We start from the raw sequence: 15,621 nt of genomic DNA, 5'->3' as shown, positions 1-15,621 counted from the left end.
TGAAGTTTCCTAATTAATATATCGTGCTTTATCGAGTCAAAAGCCTTACGGAAATCGAAAAATATTCCCACAGTGTAAAATTTTTTTTCAAAGTTATGAAGTAGGCTGTCCTTAATACGGAGTAAAGCAGACTGAGTTGATCTACCTGGTTGGAATCCACACTGTTCTTCACAAATGACATTTCTGTTTGCTATAAAAGAAAATACCCTCTTATATATCAGGCGTTCCGCGACCTTAGAGAAAAGCGGCAGAATAGAGATTGGGCGATAATTTTGAAGTTCATTTTTATCACCTCCTTTAAAAATTATTGTTACGCGAGCTATTTTCATGGCACATGGAAAAATTCCCGTCAGAAAGAGTCTGTTGCATATGTAAGTGAATGGGGCGACAATCAAATCAGCAACTGCCTTGATAGGTGCTGCGGAGATGCCATCTTCTCCTGGTGAGCTGTTCTTTAGTGAGCATATGACAGTGGCTACTTCCTCCTCGGTAACGGGTAATAAAAACAAAGAATTAGTGGAAGAGCTTTCAATATAGCATTCAGCCGGTTTAAGGTCAGTCGCTTGTGTTATATTACTTGAGGATCCTGCCTCAAGGAAATGAAGGTTAAATTTGTCTGCCAGTGCCTTGCCACTGAAGTGAATATCGTTTATCTGTATATAGCTAGGGACAGTGGCTTGTTTTCTTCCTATCAATTTATTAACCGAGCTCCAAACCATTTTTGAGTTGTTAATCACTGTAGAAAACTTGTAGGCATAGAAATCTATTTTCGCCTTCTTGAGGTCTTTGTTTACTTTGTTTCTAAAATTTTTAAACTCAATGAGGTCAGTTTGTTCTTTTGTTTTCAAAAAGTGCTGGAAAAGTTTGTTTTTTTCATTTATCCGCCTAAGAAGTGCCGGCGTAATCCACTCCTTTCTTGCTCTCTTGTGTTTCTTTACAACAACGTACGGAAAAGCAGTATTGTAGTTACTAACCATTTTTGACATAAACAGGTTGTATGCCTTAGACGGATCAGGTTCTCGGTACAGGTCATCCCAATTGCAGTTAAACATTAGAGAGCGAAAACGGAGAATATTTGGATCGTTTATATCTCTACGCATGTATTTTGGAAAATTCTGCAGTTCTGGCATTGTTAATAGTGCAAAAAAAGGTAAGTGGTCACTTATACCAGAGCTGAATACTCCGGCTAATGCACTGTCAGGGGATAAATTAGTGAAACAGAGATCAATGATCGTTTCTGATGTGCTTGTTATTCTGGTAGGAGTGCTAATGATGTTTTCGCAGCCATGAGACAACATTAACTCCATTAGTTTTAGCTTAATAGGACCATTTTTTGATATATCTATATTAAAATCACCAAATGATATCACGAACCATCGATTAGAATTAGCATGATGTTGAAGCTTCTCTAAAAACTCAAGAAGTGAGTCAGTATTACCATTCGGGGGGCGGTAGATCAGTACTATTACAACCTTGTTGTGTATCACAGTAACTGCTTCGAAATCACTACACACAACACAATAGTCGGGCCACGCCTCATAGGGCAAATTTTGTTTGATATACAAAGATACACCGCCACCGCGTTTTCCAGTTCTGAATACTGATTCCATATTGTAATTTCCCAAACTGACCACGTCTGACTGTGAAGAAAACCATGTCTCCGAGAAGCCCATGATATCAAAGTCATAGTTGAGGTGTACTAATTCGCTTTCAATTTCCTCACCCTTGTTCCTCATACTCTGTGCATTAATATGATAAAGGGAAAGACCACGTTCAGAAAGAAAGTTCGAGTCCTTAATCAAATTCTTGAAAGAGACAGCATTGTAATGCATCGACTTGATCATCAAAACAGAAAAAAAGCCATAAAAGGCGATAGGTACAGTAAGTGTTTAAACAATCTTGTTTACATCATCTTCAGATGCAAATCGGATTGCGCGTGCTTCTGAATTCTTTCTGACAAAAATCTTTCCCTGTGAAGACCAAGTGAATCGATAGTTCATCTCGGTGGCTCTAGTCCTTGCCATCCAAAGGAGCTTCTTATTTGCAGGAGTTAAGTTATCAAATAGCTGAATATTACTGTTTTTTTCTCTTAGTTCGGCACGTTTAGCAAGCCATGCTGCCTTCAAGCTCAGTCGAGCGAATCTTATGAGTATAACTGGGGGTTTCCCTTTACGGGGTGGCAAGCGATGCATGCTTTCAACGTCACAGTCAGATAGTGTCTGCAGGTCAAGCCTCTTCGCAAGGTCGTTAACTCGTGACAGGGTATCCTCTTTTTCAATAAACGGCATGCCATGAATTTCCAGATTCTGGCGGCGACTATATTGCTGAAGGTCATTTAGTTCTAGGTTTAGCTTGCGAATTTCTTTTTCGTCAAAATTTTGTTCCACAGCTTCTACTCTGTTGCGGAGGCTTTCTATGTCTCTATCGTGCCTTGCGCTGATTTCAAGAAGCTTGTCATGCGTATCTGACATGTGCTGAATGGATTGTTCAATGCTGGTGACTGTTTGCTTTAATTCTGTAAGGTCATCGACCTTAGTTGTCAAGTGCGCCAAGCATTTGTTAATTTCCGCAAGTTGCTGGCTCAAGGCTTCCGTTAAAGCTGATTGATCAGCGTTATTATTCATCTGAGTGTTCCTAGATGAAGGCACACGGCAAGTCTGACATTTTAAGGCTTTCTTTGCCTCTTTCCCTTTCTTTTTATAGGTACGTTCACTTATTCCGATACATTCTCCGATGTGATAGCATTGCCGGCATTCTGCACATGTTATGACATCCTCATCTTCAGAAAAGTATTGTTTACAGGATTCACATACGTCACTCATTGCAGCACTTGTCTAGTCACAAAATACAAAACTCGAGGACAGCAGTAGCGGCAGGAGCAGTTTCAAGCGATAAATAACGTACCAAAACTAACCAACCTGCGCATGGGCAAGAAGACAGTTAGGACCGTGCTCCGCTGAACCGTCTGCCGCCACTGCTGCCCAAAATGTGGTTGAGTCCCACGATGCGACCGAGTATATAAAGGGCGGGGGGCGTATCACCAGCTGGTCCGTCAAGTGCCCGCGCAGCGCTGTGGTGGATATGCGGATAGTACCAACTTTCCTTGGTTTCAGTTGGTCATTCCCGGGGCACTGCAGGCTGGTATGAATGCGCGGATGACGTCCACTTTGCGGGGTTTCTGCGCATGGGCAAGAAGACAGTTAGGACCGTGCTCCGCTGAACCGTCTGCCGCCACTGCTGCCCAAAATGTGGTTGAGTCCCACGATGCGACCGAGTATATAAAGGGCGGGGGGCGTATCACCAGCTGGTCCGTCAAGTGCCCGCGCAGCGCTGTGGTGGATATGCGGATAGTACCAACTTTCCTTGGTTTCAGTTGGTCATTCCCGGGGCACTGCAGGCTGGTATGGATGCGCGGATGACGTCCACTTTGCGGGGTTTCTGCGCATGGGCAAGAAGACAGTTAGGACCGTGCTCCGCTGAACCGTCTGCCGCCACTGCTGCCCAAAATGTCATATGCGCTCTTCATACAAACATGTTATTCCATACCAAGTTTCGCATCAATATCATTTTCGAAATGACCAGGAGAGCTAAATGTCGTAGGTGGCGAGATAGATAGATAGATAGATAGATAGATAGATAGATAGATAGATAGATACGTTGAAACTCACCGAAGTGCACTGAAAAATTAGCATTTGAAAATAGCGTTTGAAAGGACGCGCTTTTGAAACACAGCAAAGTAACAAATGAGACGCTCAATCGCATACATCTGTACATGTGGGTGCGTTTGGTGCGTAATTTTTGCGTGAGAATTGCGGAGCACGTTTTGATTGATATGTGGGGTGTAACGTACAAAACCACTATATGATTATGGGAGGCGCTGTAGTAAAGGGCTCCAGAAGTTCGGACCACCTGGGTTTCTTTAACGTGCACCCAAATCTGAGCACATGGGCCTACAAGATTTCCGCCTCCATCAGAAATGCAGCCGCCGCAGCCGGGATTAGATCCCGCGACCTGCGGATCAGCAACCGAGTACCTTAGCCTCTAGATCACCGCGGCGGGGCCCGTGGAGCACGTTTCGATCTGCTTGCCATTCTTCGCGTGAACATTCAATTTATTGCTATCACGTTCGGTGCTTCTATCTATCTATCTATCTATCTATCTATCTATCTATCTATCTATCTATCTATCTATCTATCTATCTATCTATCTATCTATCTATCTATCTATCTATCTATCTATCTATCTATCTATCTATCTATCTATCTATCTATCTATCTATCTATCTATCTATCTATCTATCTATCTATCTATCTATCTATCTATCTATCTATCTATCTATCTATCTATCTATCTATCTATCTATCTATGTATCTATCTATCTATCTATCTATCTATCTATCTATCTATCTATCTATCTATCTATCTATCTATCTATCTATCTATCTATCTATCTAGCCGCCTACGACTTTTATTTCCCCTGGCCGTTTCGATAATGGTGTGTATATAAAACTTAGTATGCCATAAGATGACTTTATGATGAACATAAGTGGCTGGTCGTAACATGAAAATCATGATTTGCATATCAGGAATGTCATGATTTACATTGCTTGGTCTTGCTTCTGTTGCATTGGTTTCGTTCACATGACATGTTGCAAAACTCGTATGTTTTGATAGGATGGCATAGAGACTACAAGCGACAGGCCTAAAAATGAAAATCATGACATGCGTGTCCTGTAACAAAATGACAGCATGCCACACTCATGACGCGGTCGCGGCAATTTCGCTAGCTTCGCATATAAAAGTTGGTATTATTAGCGTGAATTTGTGACGAAGCTATGTAACTGATGCGAAAATCATAGTCACGACATGCGTGTCATGTAAAACGATGACAGCATGCCACGCTCATGATGGGTTGGCAGCCGTTTCACTATCTTCACATCTACCAAATTTGGTATACAAGACGTCAATGAATGACGAAGGTATGTGATCGGTGGGAATATTATGATCACGATATGCATGTCATGTAACAACAAGAGTACATGCCCCGCTCATGATGCGCTCGCGGCCGTGTTGCTAGCTTTGTATATAACGAATTTTGATATTATGTGTCTTGAATGAATGGCTAAGGTATGTGGCTGGGGTAAACATAATAATTAGGACATCTGTGTCATGTAACAACATCACTGCATGCTATGACCATGCTTAACTCGCGGCCATTTCACTAGTTTCACAGGTACCCGATTCGGTATTAAGTGACGCGAATGGACGACATTGGTAACTGACACGCCCAGACATAATACTCATGACATGCGTGTCATGCAACAACATGTCTACATGCCACACTCATGATGCCCTCGTGGCCGCTTCGCTATAGCTTCACATATGCCAAACTTGGAATGACATCACGTGAATGATTGATGAAGGTATATAACTGGTGAAACAGGATAATAATGAGATGCGTGTCATGTGCGAACATCTTTAAATATGTCACACTCGAGGCGCCAATACACTTCGAAATCAGTCAGCGCGTTCACGCCGGCGTTCATTTTGTCACGTCGCCGGCGTTGCCACGCCAGGCGCCGATTTGCCTGCCATATCATGCTTTTAAACTTGAAAGCAAAAAAATGCTGTGGTCCTGATGACCTTCCCAATGTGTTTCATCGGCGTTATGCTGAATGCGTCACCAAATTTCTTGTTGTAATCTTCCAAGCGTCCCTGTTAACTGCAACACTACCACGTGACTGCAGGATCGCTAGAGTCATCCCTATCTTTAAAAAAGGGGATCGATAAATTCCGGATAACTACCGTCCTATATCTTTAACTTCGACATGCTGCAAATTAATTGAACATATCATAGCCAACCGTATTCTTGAATTCCTTGAAGAGACACTCGATTCTAACAAGCTTCCAACATGGTTTTAGGAAAGGCTATTCGACTGTGACTCAACTGGTCACCGTCACACACGAGTATGCAAAAGCCCTTGATAATAATGTTCAGGTAGACACAATTTTTCTTGATCTTAGCAAAGCATTTGATAAAGTTCCTCATGACAAAAAATTATTCAAAAATTAAAAAATATAAATCTTCCCGAAAGTTTGGTAGCATGGGTGTCTAGGTATCTGATGAATAGAGAGCAGTATGTCTTGATTGATGGTCATGCCTCGAGCTGTCTTCCTGTCACATCCGGAGTGCCTCAAGGTAGTGTTCTGGGGCCGTTGCTTTTTCTGGTATACATCAATGATACCGTCACTGTAGTTACACCCACCACTCATGTCCGGCTGTTTGCAGATGACTGTATTTTATTCCGTGAAATCTCCAGCATGCAAGATCAAATAGAACCTAACACAAACCTGGACAATATATACAGTTGGTGCAGGGATTGGGGTACGGTTGTCAACGCAGAGAAAACTGTTTCCCTCCGCATAACGCGCAAAAAATCTCCATTCCAATTTCAGTACACACTGGGATCATGCGCGGTGAACCAAGTCAACAGCTTCAAATACTTAGGCGTAACGTTCACTAGTAATCTTTCCTGGAACTTGCACATAGAAAACATCTGCTCCTCCGCTTTTCGAAAACTGTGTTTCTTGAGACACAAACTTCGTAATTCGCCTCCAAGTGTTAAACTTCTTTGCTACCATTCATACGTTAGACCAAAACTTGAGTATGCTGCTGTAGTATGGGACCCGTATACCAAAAATAACATCGATAAATTGGAAAAGATTCAAAGGAAAGCTGTCAGGTTCATTTTTTCAAAATTTCGTCGCACGGAATCTCCCTCTGAATTAATCATTGCCAATAACATTCCCAAGCTTCAGTTAAGAAGACAAAAATTTCGTCTCGATTTCCTCTGCTCACTTACTAAACATGAATTGGCTATCGACCCCTCCCTGTATATATCCGCCCTGACCACAAAACACACGCGGCACCATAACCCTAGATCGCTAACACCATACCAAGCGCATACCGATACTTTTAAATTTTCATTTTTCCCGCGTACCGTGGCTGAATGGAATTCCATTGCTGAGCCATACTTATTAGATACTGTATAGCCCCATTTTTTGTTAGTGTTGTTAATTGTGTGTTGGATTGACAATGCAATGTCCGCCGTTTAATTTTTTGTCCCTTTTGCTATTTTTGTATTATTGTGCTATTCAAGTGCTCGTCCTGCCAGGACCACAACTGTGGTCTGCAGTATGTATTAAATAAATAAATAAATATACTTGCTGGTACGTACCGCACTGCGTTGCTTTGACGCATGCGCGTTTGAGCGCTCATGGCATCCCTCCGCTACAAATAGAGGCAAACGCATTGCTGTCTGGGCAAAGTGATCGGCGCGAAATGAAGCATGTCAGCATGTCGCATTTCGTGTCAGCTGCTGCCGGGCAATGCCGACGGACGCTGGTCACGCTGGTCGCTCTTGGCATCAGACTATGCAGGGTGCTCGCATTTCGCTAGCGTAGCGTTTCTACGCCCAGCGTGTGCGCGCGTGGACGTCACGTCGCAATATATTGGGCCCTTAATATTGTTACGGGTAACTTGTTTAATAAATTAAATACGATGCATGGTGCTCGGCGAAAACGATGGCGACAGTTCATCAACCAGCCACAAACGTCGTCTTTCTATTTTTTTGCAGCCAGGCAGTGCCGACTGTTGTGTATCATAACCCCCCGGTGGTAAAAGCACCGTCTCGGTGCTTGCGCAACTCGGATGCCGTAGAAGGAGGGTGATTCGTAGAAGTCGAGTAAACCGTAGAAGTCGAGCAACGTGCACGACGTCACTCGAAGGTGGCGATGATGACGTTGAATCAGCTGGAACGATCTCGTATGTAACGTCAGTCACCTGGCGAACGACGCGGTATGGTCCAGTGTAGCGTGAGAGAAGTTTTTCAGAAAGCCCTACACGCCGAGTGAGGGACCAGAGGAGGACAAGGAAACCCGGTGAAAAGTGCACGTTTCGATGATGGGAATCGTAGAGCTGTCTTTGGTGCTCCTGTGAGGCCTGCAGGTGGCTGCGGGTAAGTTTGCGTGTGCGGTCGGCTCGCGCGATGGCTTCGCCTGCATACTCAGTGACCGAGGGCAGCAAGGTGTCAAATGATAGGGTGGGTTCTCGGCCGTATAGAAGAGAGAATGGTGAATAGCCGGCAGTGTCGTGACGTGATGAATTATATGCGAACGCCACAAATGGCAAATGAACGTCTCAGTCCTGGTGGTCGGCCGCTACGTAATTAGAAAGCATGTCGGTTATGGCGCGATTGAGGCGCTCCGTAAGACCGTTCGTTTGCGAATGGTACGAAGTGGCAAACTTGTGCTTGGGAGAGCAAGAGCGCAGGATTTCATCAACAACAGCTGATAGGAAGGTCCGGCCCCGGTCAGTGAGAAGTTGGCGTGGAGCTCCGTGTGCTAAAATATTATCATAAACCAGAAAGTCCACCACATCGGTTGCGCAACTCGTCAGAAGTGCTCGTGTGATAGCGTACCGTGTTGCATAGTCAGTGCGACAGCAATTCATTTGTTTCATGAGCTGGAGAGCGGGAATGGGCCAAGCAGGTTGAGGCCAACTCGAAAAAAGGCTCAATGGGAATGTCGATCAGCTGAAGGAATCCAGCTGGTAGGGAAGATGGCTCTTTGCGGCGCAGGCAGGGCTCACAAGCGGCGACGTAGCGTTGAACAGAGCGGGCAAGACCAGGCCAAAAGAAACGACGACGTAAACGGTCGTACGTGCAAGAGATGCCCAAGTGGCCCGCCAAAGGAGCGTCATGAAGTTGGTTGAGAACATTCAGAACAGTCGCACGAAGATGTGCTGGTATGACGGGGAGCAAGTCATGGCCATATGGATCGAGGTTACGGCGATACAGGATGCCGTCTTTTACCAGGAACACTTGTAGAGATGCGTCACGAGGCATTGACTCAAGCTTGTCAATGATGGTTCGTAGAGAAGCATCCCGGCGTTGTTCGTGGCCAAGGTTGAGCAGCTGCGTCACAGACAGAAGGTCAGGAAAGGTGTCAGTATTGGCAGCCTCTTCCACAGGGTTGCGTGACAAACAATCCGCATCTTGATGGGACTGCCCTGTTTTGTACGATACGGTGAACGTGTATTCTTGTAATCGTAGGGACCAACGAGTGAGGCGTCCTGTGGGATCCTTGAGTGAGGCCAGCCAGCAGAGCGTGTGGTGGTCGGTGACTACCCGGAATGGACGCCCGTATAAGTATGGGTGAAACTTGGCGACTGCCCGCACAAGTGCGAGACACTCACGCTCCGTGATTGAATAGTTGCGCTCGGCTGTAGATAGCAGTCGGCTTGCACATGCTACAACACGGTCATGTCCGCGTTGGTGTTGCAATAGCATTGCCCCGATGCCATGCCGACTAGGGTCAGTTCGAACCTTGGTTGGAGCTGATAGATCGAGATGAGCTGAAATCGGCGGTGTTGTAAGGAGCGTCGTGAGCTGGAAAAAAGATGAGGCTTGATCAGCGCCCCAGAAAAACGGAGTGTTCTTCTTCAGGAGGTTTGTAAGCGGGTGTGCAATGAAGACGAAGTCCTTAACAAACCGTCGAAAGTAGGAGCACAAGTCCACAAAACTGCGAACGTCCTTTGTTAACTTCGGAACAGGAAATTCCGTGACGGCGCGAATTTTCTCGGGATCGGAGCGGACTCCTGCGGCATCGACGATGTGACCAAGTTCGGTTATTTGACGACGAGCAAAGTGGCATTTCGACGAGGTAAGTTGAAGTCTGGTTTGACGAAAAACTTCAAGAATCACTGATAAACGCTTGGGTTGAGAGTCAACTGTGGGCGAGAAAACGATAACGTCGTCTAAATTTCATAAGCAGGTTGACAATATAAACCCTTGGAGCAATGAGTCTATCATTCTTTAGAATGTGGCCGGTGCAGTAGAGAGACCAAAGGGCATAACTTTGAAGTTATAAAGCCCGTCAGGAGAGACGAATGCGGTCTTCTCACGGTCCATCTCGTCCACAGCGATCTGCCAATAGCCAGATCGAAGGTCGATAGTGGAAAAATACGTAGCACCATAGAAGCAGTCTAAGGCATCGTCGATTCTAGGCAAAGGGTAAACATCTTTCTTTGTAATTTTGTTGAGATGCCGAGAATATACACAAAAGCGCCAAGTTACATCCTTATTTCTGATCAGGACGACAGGAGAAGCCCAGGGGCTACAAGAGGGCTCGATTATGTCTTTTGCAAGTACCTTTTAGTCTTCCTGTTGTATGACTGTGCGCTCGGACGCGGAAACACGGTACAGACGTCGGTGAATGGTACTCGTGTCACCAGTATTGATGCGATGAGTAACAACACTCTTTCGGCTTGAAGCCGTGCTGGGGAAGTCGCAATTGTCACTATAGGACTCCAGGACGTGACCAAGGGCTTCCACTTGATCAGGAGCGAGGTCTCATGGTACTATGTGGGCAACGTCGACCCCCAATGATCGTGATAGAGTTGCTTTATGGTCTGAGGTGCAGCAATCATCCACTCTGAAAGGTTCAACCGTATGGCCTTGTAGAGCAGTAATTTCGGCCAGGGAGATACCTTGTGGAAGAATTTGGGCAGTGAGGGCAAAATTGACAATAGGAAGGCATGTGCGGTTTTCAACAATTGTCAAAATGGTGTGCGGAACAGCGACGCCATGCGTAAGCATCACGGCGTGAATTGGGGCCACCATGTAATCGCCGTCTGGTACAGGTGTTGTAGAAAAGAAGTAGATATGTGTGACACAGTTTTGCAGAAGGCGCGCGAAATCAATGCAGCAAAGGCGACTTTGGGGTGGGTTGGTCAGATCAGAAAGTAGAGGCATTTCAAGGTCAAGACAGCCGGTTGAACAATCTATAAGGGCCGAGTGAGCGGTTAGAAAATCCATGCCTAGAATTGCTTCATGAGGGCAATTTTCTATAACGGTGAAAAGAACAGCAGTGCTTCTATCGGCTATAGTCACACGGGCACAGCACATGCCAATAATTGCGGCAGTTCTCCCGTCGGTGACTGGAACGGCTCGGTTCAAGGCGGGTGTGATAACATTCTTTAGAGAGCGACGAAGAGCAGCACTCATTATGGACACATGTGCGCTGGTATCGATCAACGCGCGCTCGGGTACAATGTCTAAAGTAACGTTCAACAGATTTCGGGTGGTCGGTAATGCTACACGAGGATTTCTTGCAGAGGTCGTCGTCAATGATGCTTCACCTCCAGAAGCTGCACTGCCTAGTTTTCCGGTCGGGGGCGCTGCGAATAGGTCGGAGAGGAAGGACGGCGTTGTGGGGGCGAACGAGATTGACGGCGAGCAGGGGATGGTGAGCGGGCGTAGCGAGGTCTCGTCAGAGGTGTGGCAGAAACAGAGGATGTGGTCGGCATAGGGGAATCAAAATCAAATGTCGATGACAACTGGTGGACCGAAGTGGCCTGGGTAGGAGGCCCATAGTGTGCCGTCGGAGCCCAGTGATTGCGGCAGTGGCGAGCAATATGACTGACACGTCGGCAGTTGAAGCATATGGGCTTGCCGTCCAGCGTACGCCATTCGGACAAATCGCGCTGTCGAGAGTAGTGGGAACCAAATCGAGGAGCGGAGGGACGACAATAAAACGGCTCGGCAGAGTAGACTGGTTGAATGGGGTGTAGGCCGACGTTCAATAATTCTTGACGAAGGACGGCTTGTATCAGTGAGATTGTGGTCGGTGAAGGATTAGGCGCTGGAAATGGAGTAGCTACTGGTTGGGCTGCCTCGACCTCGCGACGAATATTGTGGGTGAGGTTGTCACATCGGGAAACTGGGCGGACGGCGTCATCACAAGAAGTAGCAGCTGCGTTCGGCAGGCGCGTGATGCCGTGGGTGACGCGGCGGGCTTTAGCCTGTTCTAGACGGCCGCATTCTGTCAGGATCGTGTCGATGCTCGTGACATTATTAAAAACCAGCAGGTTGAAGGCATCGTCAGCAATCCCTTTCATGACGTGATTAACTTTTTCTTCTTCTGACCTGCGCTGGTCGACCTTGCTACAAAGCGCCAAGACGTCAAGACTGTATGAGACGTACGATTCAGTAGACGTCTGGGCGCGAGTGGCGAGAGTCTTCTTGGCAGCAAGCTGACAACCAGAAGAATCGCCAAAAAGATCACGGATCTTTGATTTGAAAACATCCCAGCTTGTGATTTCGGCTTCGTTGGTTTCAAACCATGGCCGCGGCGTGCTGTCGAGCTAGAACACAACATTGGCGAGCATGAGCGTGGGATCCTAGCGGTGGGTAGCACTGACTCGCTCGTACCGGTGCATCCAGGAGTCAACGTCGATGGTACCGTCAGCGGAGAAAGTTCCAAGGTCGCGCAGGGGTGGCAGGGTGACGTAGGTTGTCGACTCGGATCGAGAGACCGGTGGGGATGAGGCACTGGCAGTTGAAGTAGACGAAGAGTCCCCGGTGTTGCGACCGCTGCGCGTCTCCATCGAGGTGCGGGAGTCGTCCACCTCCACCAATATTGTTACGGGTAACTTATTTATTAAACTAAATACGATGCACGGTGCTCGGCGAACAAGATGGCGACAGTTCATCAACCAGCCACCAACGTCGTCTTTCTCTTTCTTGCAGCCAGACTGTGCCGGCTGTTGTGTATCAATATTGCGATCGTGGCCATTTCACTAGCTTCACAGATACCAAATTTGGTGCGAAGTAACGTCAATGGACATCGACGGTATATGACTGGTGCAAGCATGATAACCATGACATGCGTATCATGTAAGAACATGACAGCCTAGCCGCTCATGATGCGCTTGCGGCCGTTTTACTAGCTCCACTTATACCAAATTTGGTATCACGTCACGTGAATCGACGACGAAGGTAAATGACACGTCGAATAATGATAATCATGACATTCGTGTCCTGTAAAGCATAACTATATGCTACGCTCATAGCGTACTCGTGGTCGTTTCCATAGTTCCAGATATACTAAATTTGCTATTACCTTACGTGAATTGACAACGCATGTAAATGACAGGTCCAAACAGGATAGTCATGGTATGCGTGTCATGCAAAACTTTACTGCATCCTGCGCTCAAAGCACGTCATTGCCGTTTCGCTTGCTCTACATATACGGATTTTAGTATTCGGTGATGTGAATAGATGGTGATGGTAAGAAACATGTCCTAGCATCATAACCATGAGATGGAAGTCATGTGCTATCGGCGTTAAATGAAATTCGAACAGCGCCGAGCCTTCGTAATGGTATAGTGCGGGCCGTTCACTTATCACTTTTGGCAGTCACACACTTATGCGCAGTGATGCCGAGCAAGATGTGCGTGCCTGTACCTGGCCGACAAAAGTGGCGATGTGGGCTTGTTGGTTCGCCTCACGCTACAAAAATTGCCTGTACGTGGGGATGACTGGACGGCAAGCACTATAGTATCGCGAAGGCTTGCAGCTGTTCTGCCTTCATTTGACGCCGATAGTAATGTACAATTTGCTTGCGCCTCGTAACGGTGTGCTGATTTTGAAGTGACATATTGACCTTACCCATTCATGTTTCGCATATCATCGATTCCCACTGTACGGGGAATCTGCCAATTCGTTTATCATTTAGAATAACTAATTTGGTAGTGATTTGGCTGAATTTATCTTTAGTTTTCTTTCTTCTGAGCTAATGTATTTTCAATCTGTTCTGTATTTCATAAAAATAACTGTAACCTTATAAAAATATGAGTTCTTCATTTGCCAATGAAGAGTCAAGGGCAATAAATTAGGAAATGAAAAAAAATGGAACGCCAGAACTGTTGGAACGCTACAGTCAGTGCAGTTAGTGACCCCGCCATAAATTGCTGGCTCATAGCCTCCTACATTTTTTCATGCACGCGCAGTGGAGTGGCGGAGGCCGTCCGCCGCCCTCTCTCTTCCTCTTCGATTTACGCCTACTTTCTCCGCCAGTGGCGCTCGCACCCCATACTTGCCCGTAGATGCTCTGGAGCGTACCAAGCATAGTCAGCATAGCAGCATAGTTCGCTTCGCTGCAACGCGTTGAGGCACCTCGAAGCCCTCGAAATACCTACAAAAGTGGCTCTACAAGCAAAAGTTGTTCCGTGTCCGTCGTGTTTGCCGCAGGTAAGCTTGTGTCTTGCGGAAGCAACGGTTATTATCATGTTTTTTTGTTTGGACTGTCAGGGAAGCATGACAGAACTCGCAGAGAATGTGTACAGTGCTCGCTGTAAAGGTTCCAAAACAACAAATGGTATATGCAATTTAACGTAATAAGAACGCAATATCGCTGCAAATCTGACCGCTAATGTTAACGTGGTCTCTGGTGTAGGCGTAAGAGGCAGCCCTACGCTATCGTAGCACAAATTCGGAACGCTGCAAGTGGAAGTACGTTTAATACATACCTTTAAATTGTTGCTTTTAATTCCTTGAGCATTTTACACTGAATTATTTACATGAACGTTTATTGTTGTAACAGCGTTCTGAACCTTAAGGTTCAGTGCCACTGAATGAAGCTACCGTTTGTTTACTATTCTACGGGACCATGTGTGAGTTGCTAGCGCCGTCACAATCTATATTGTTTGCTACTCTAAAAACTGTGATTTACGGTGCATATTCATGCTGCATTACTTTTCACATATAAATGCGGTTTTCTATCAGCAGTGTGGAATCAGTAAGGGTGCTCTGTAACCGACGAGATGCCGTACTGTTGCGTACCACGCTGCAAGTCTTCGAGCAAACAACGGACGCCGGGCATATCGTTCCACGAGATACCAAGTGATCCGGAACTTCGAGCGAAATGGCTAAAGGTCTTTTCTCGGGACGACTGGACACCGAATACGCTGTCGTGCTACTCGACTGTATGCAACCGACACTTCGGTTCCTCCGAACTCAAGGAGGGCTGCAAAATTTTCAAACTCAAGAAAGACGCTGTTCCCAGCATTTTCGAAGAGTATCTGCCGTACCTGCAGTCTCCGAAAAAGAGAGAGAGAAGCGACGTGTCTGTGAGGAAACGCGAGGCAGCTGCGCCAGTGAACACACCACTGCGGAAACGAAGAGCAGTTGAGAGCCAACTGGAGACTCCTTCACTTCCTCGCAATGGCTTGCCGTCTGTCGATGTCGACTCTCAAGATTTATCACAGATGATTCGCACCGCAAGCGAACTGCCGTTACCTCTGGAAAACAGCGCAAGCAAGCGCTGCATTAGTGCGACCATGCAGGTGGACAGAGCTGTGCAGGTGTCGTCATTATCCTCGGTTTCAGCAATGGTCAAACGAAAGTGGAGACGTAAGGAGCGAGATTTGAACGCGGGAATAGAGCGGCTCAAGATCACCATCGACAAGTACAAACGCAGGAACTGCAAAACCTCAAGGAAGAATACTATGTGTCTGCATTCCTGAAAGTTGTGGAGAAAGTGAAAGAGAAAAACCTGGCTGCTTCAATACTAGTGGAACAAGGTCAGAGTTTCGCGAAGAAGAAACCAACGTGGTCTGAGCTGACAGTACGGCATGCTGTGGTGTTGCGTAACTTCTCGACTCGTGCATACGAACACGTAAGGAACACAGGTATTCTTCGGCTTCCCTGTCGAAGTACCATCGAGCGCTCTATGGGCTCATCACGTGGAGAAGTTGGCGTGACCGAACTCGTGAAGCAA

At 46.4% G+C, this 15,621-nt stretch overlaps 1 protein-coding gene across 1 annotated transcript; it reads left to right on the top strand.

The window, feature by feature from the left end:
- Positions 1–14,665: 14,665 nt before the first annotated feature.
- On the top strand, positions 14,666–15,367 carry LOC119164620 (uncharacterized). The gene has a single exon (XM_037416842.2). It carries the CDS (start codon positions 14,666–14,668, stop codon positions 15,365–15,367), a length of 702 nt encoding a protein of 233 aa, XP_037272739.2.
- The last annotated feature ends 254 nt before the right edge of the window (positions 15,368–15,621 follow it).

This window comes from Rhipicephalus microplus, chromosome 9 (assembly GCF_043290135.1).
Source record: "Rhipicephalus microplus isolate Deutch F79 chromosome 9, USDA_Rmic, whole genome shotgun sequence".
In the NCBI taxonomy this organism is placed as follows: domain Eukaryota; kingdom Metazoa; phylum Arthropoda; class Arachnida; order Ixodida; family Ixodidae; genus Rhipicephalus; species Rhipicephalus microplus.
This window is presented reverse-complemented; position numbering and strand designations above follow the sequence as displayed.

Coding starts and splice junctions, on each gene's coding strand:
- LOC119164620 (XM_037416842.2), top strand. CDS start 14,666: ATGCCGTACTGTTGCGTACCACGCTGCAAGTCTTCGAGCAAACAACGG.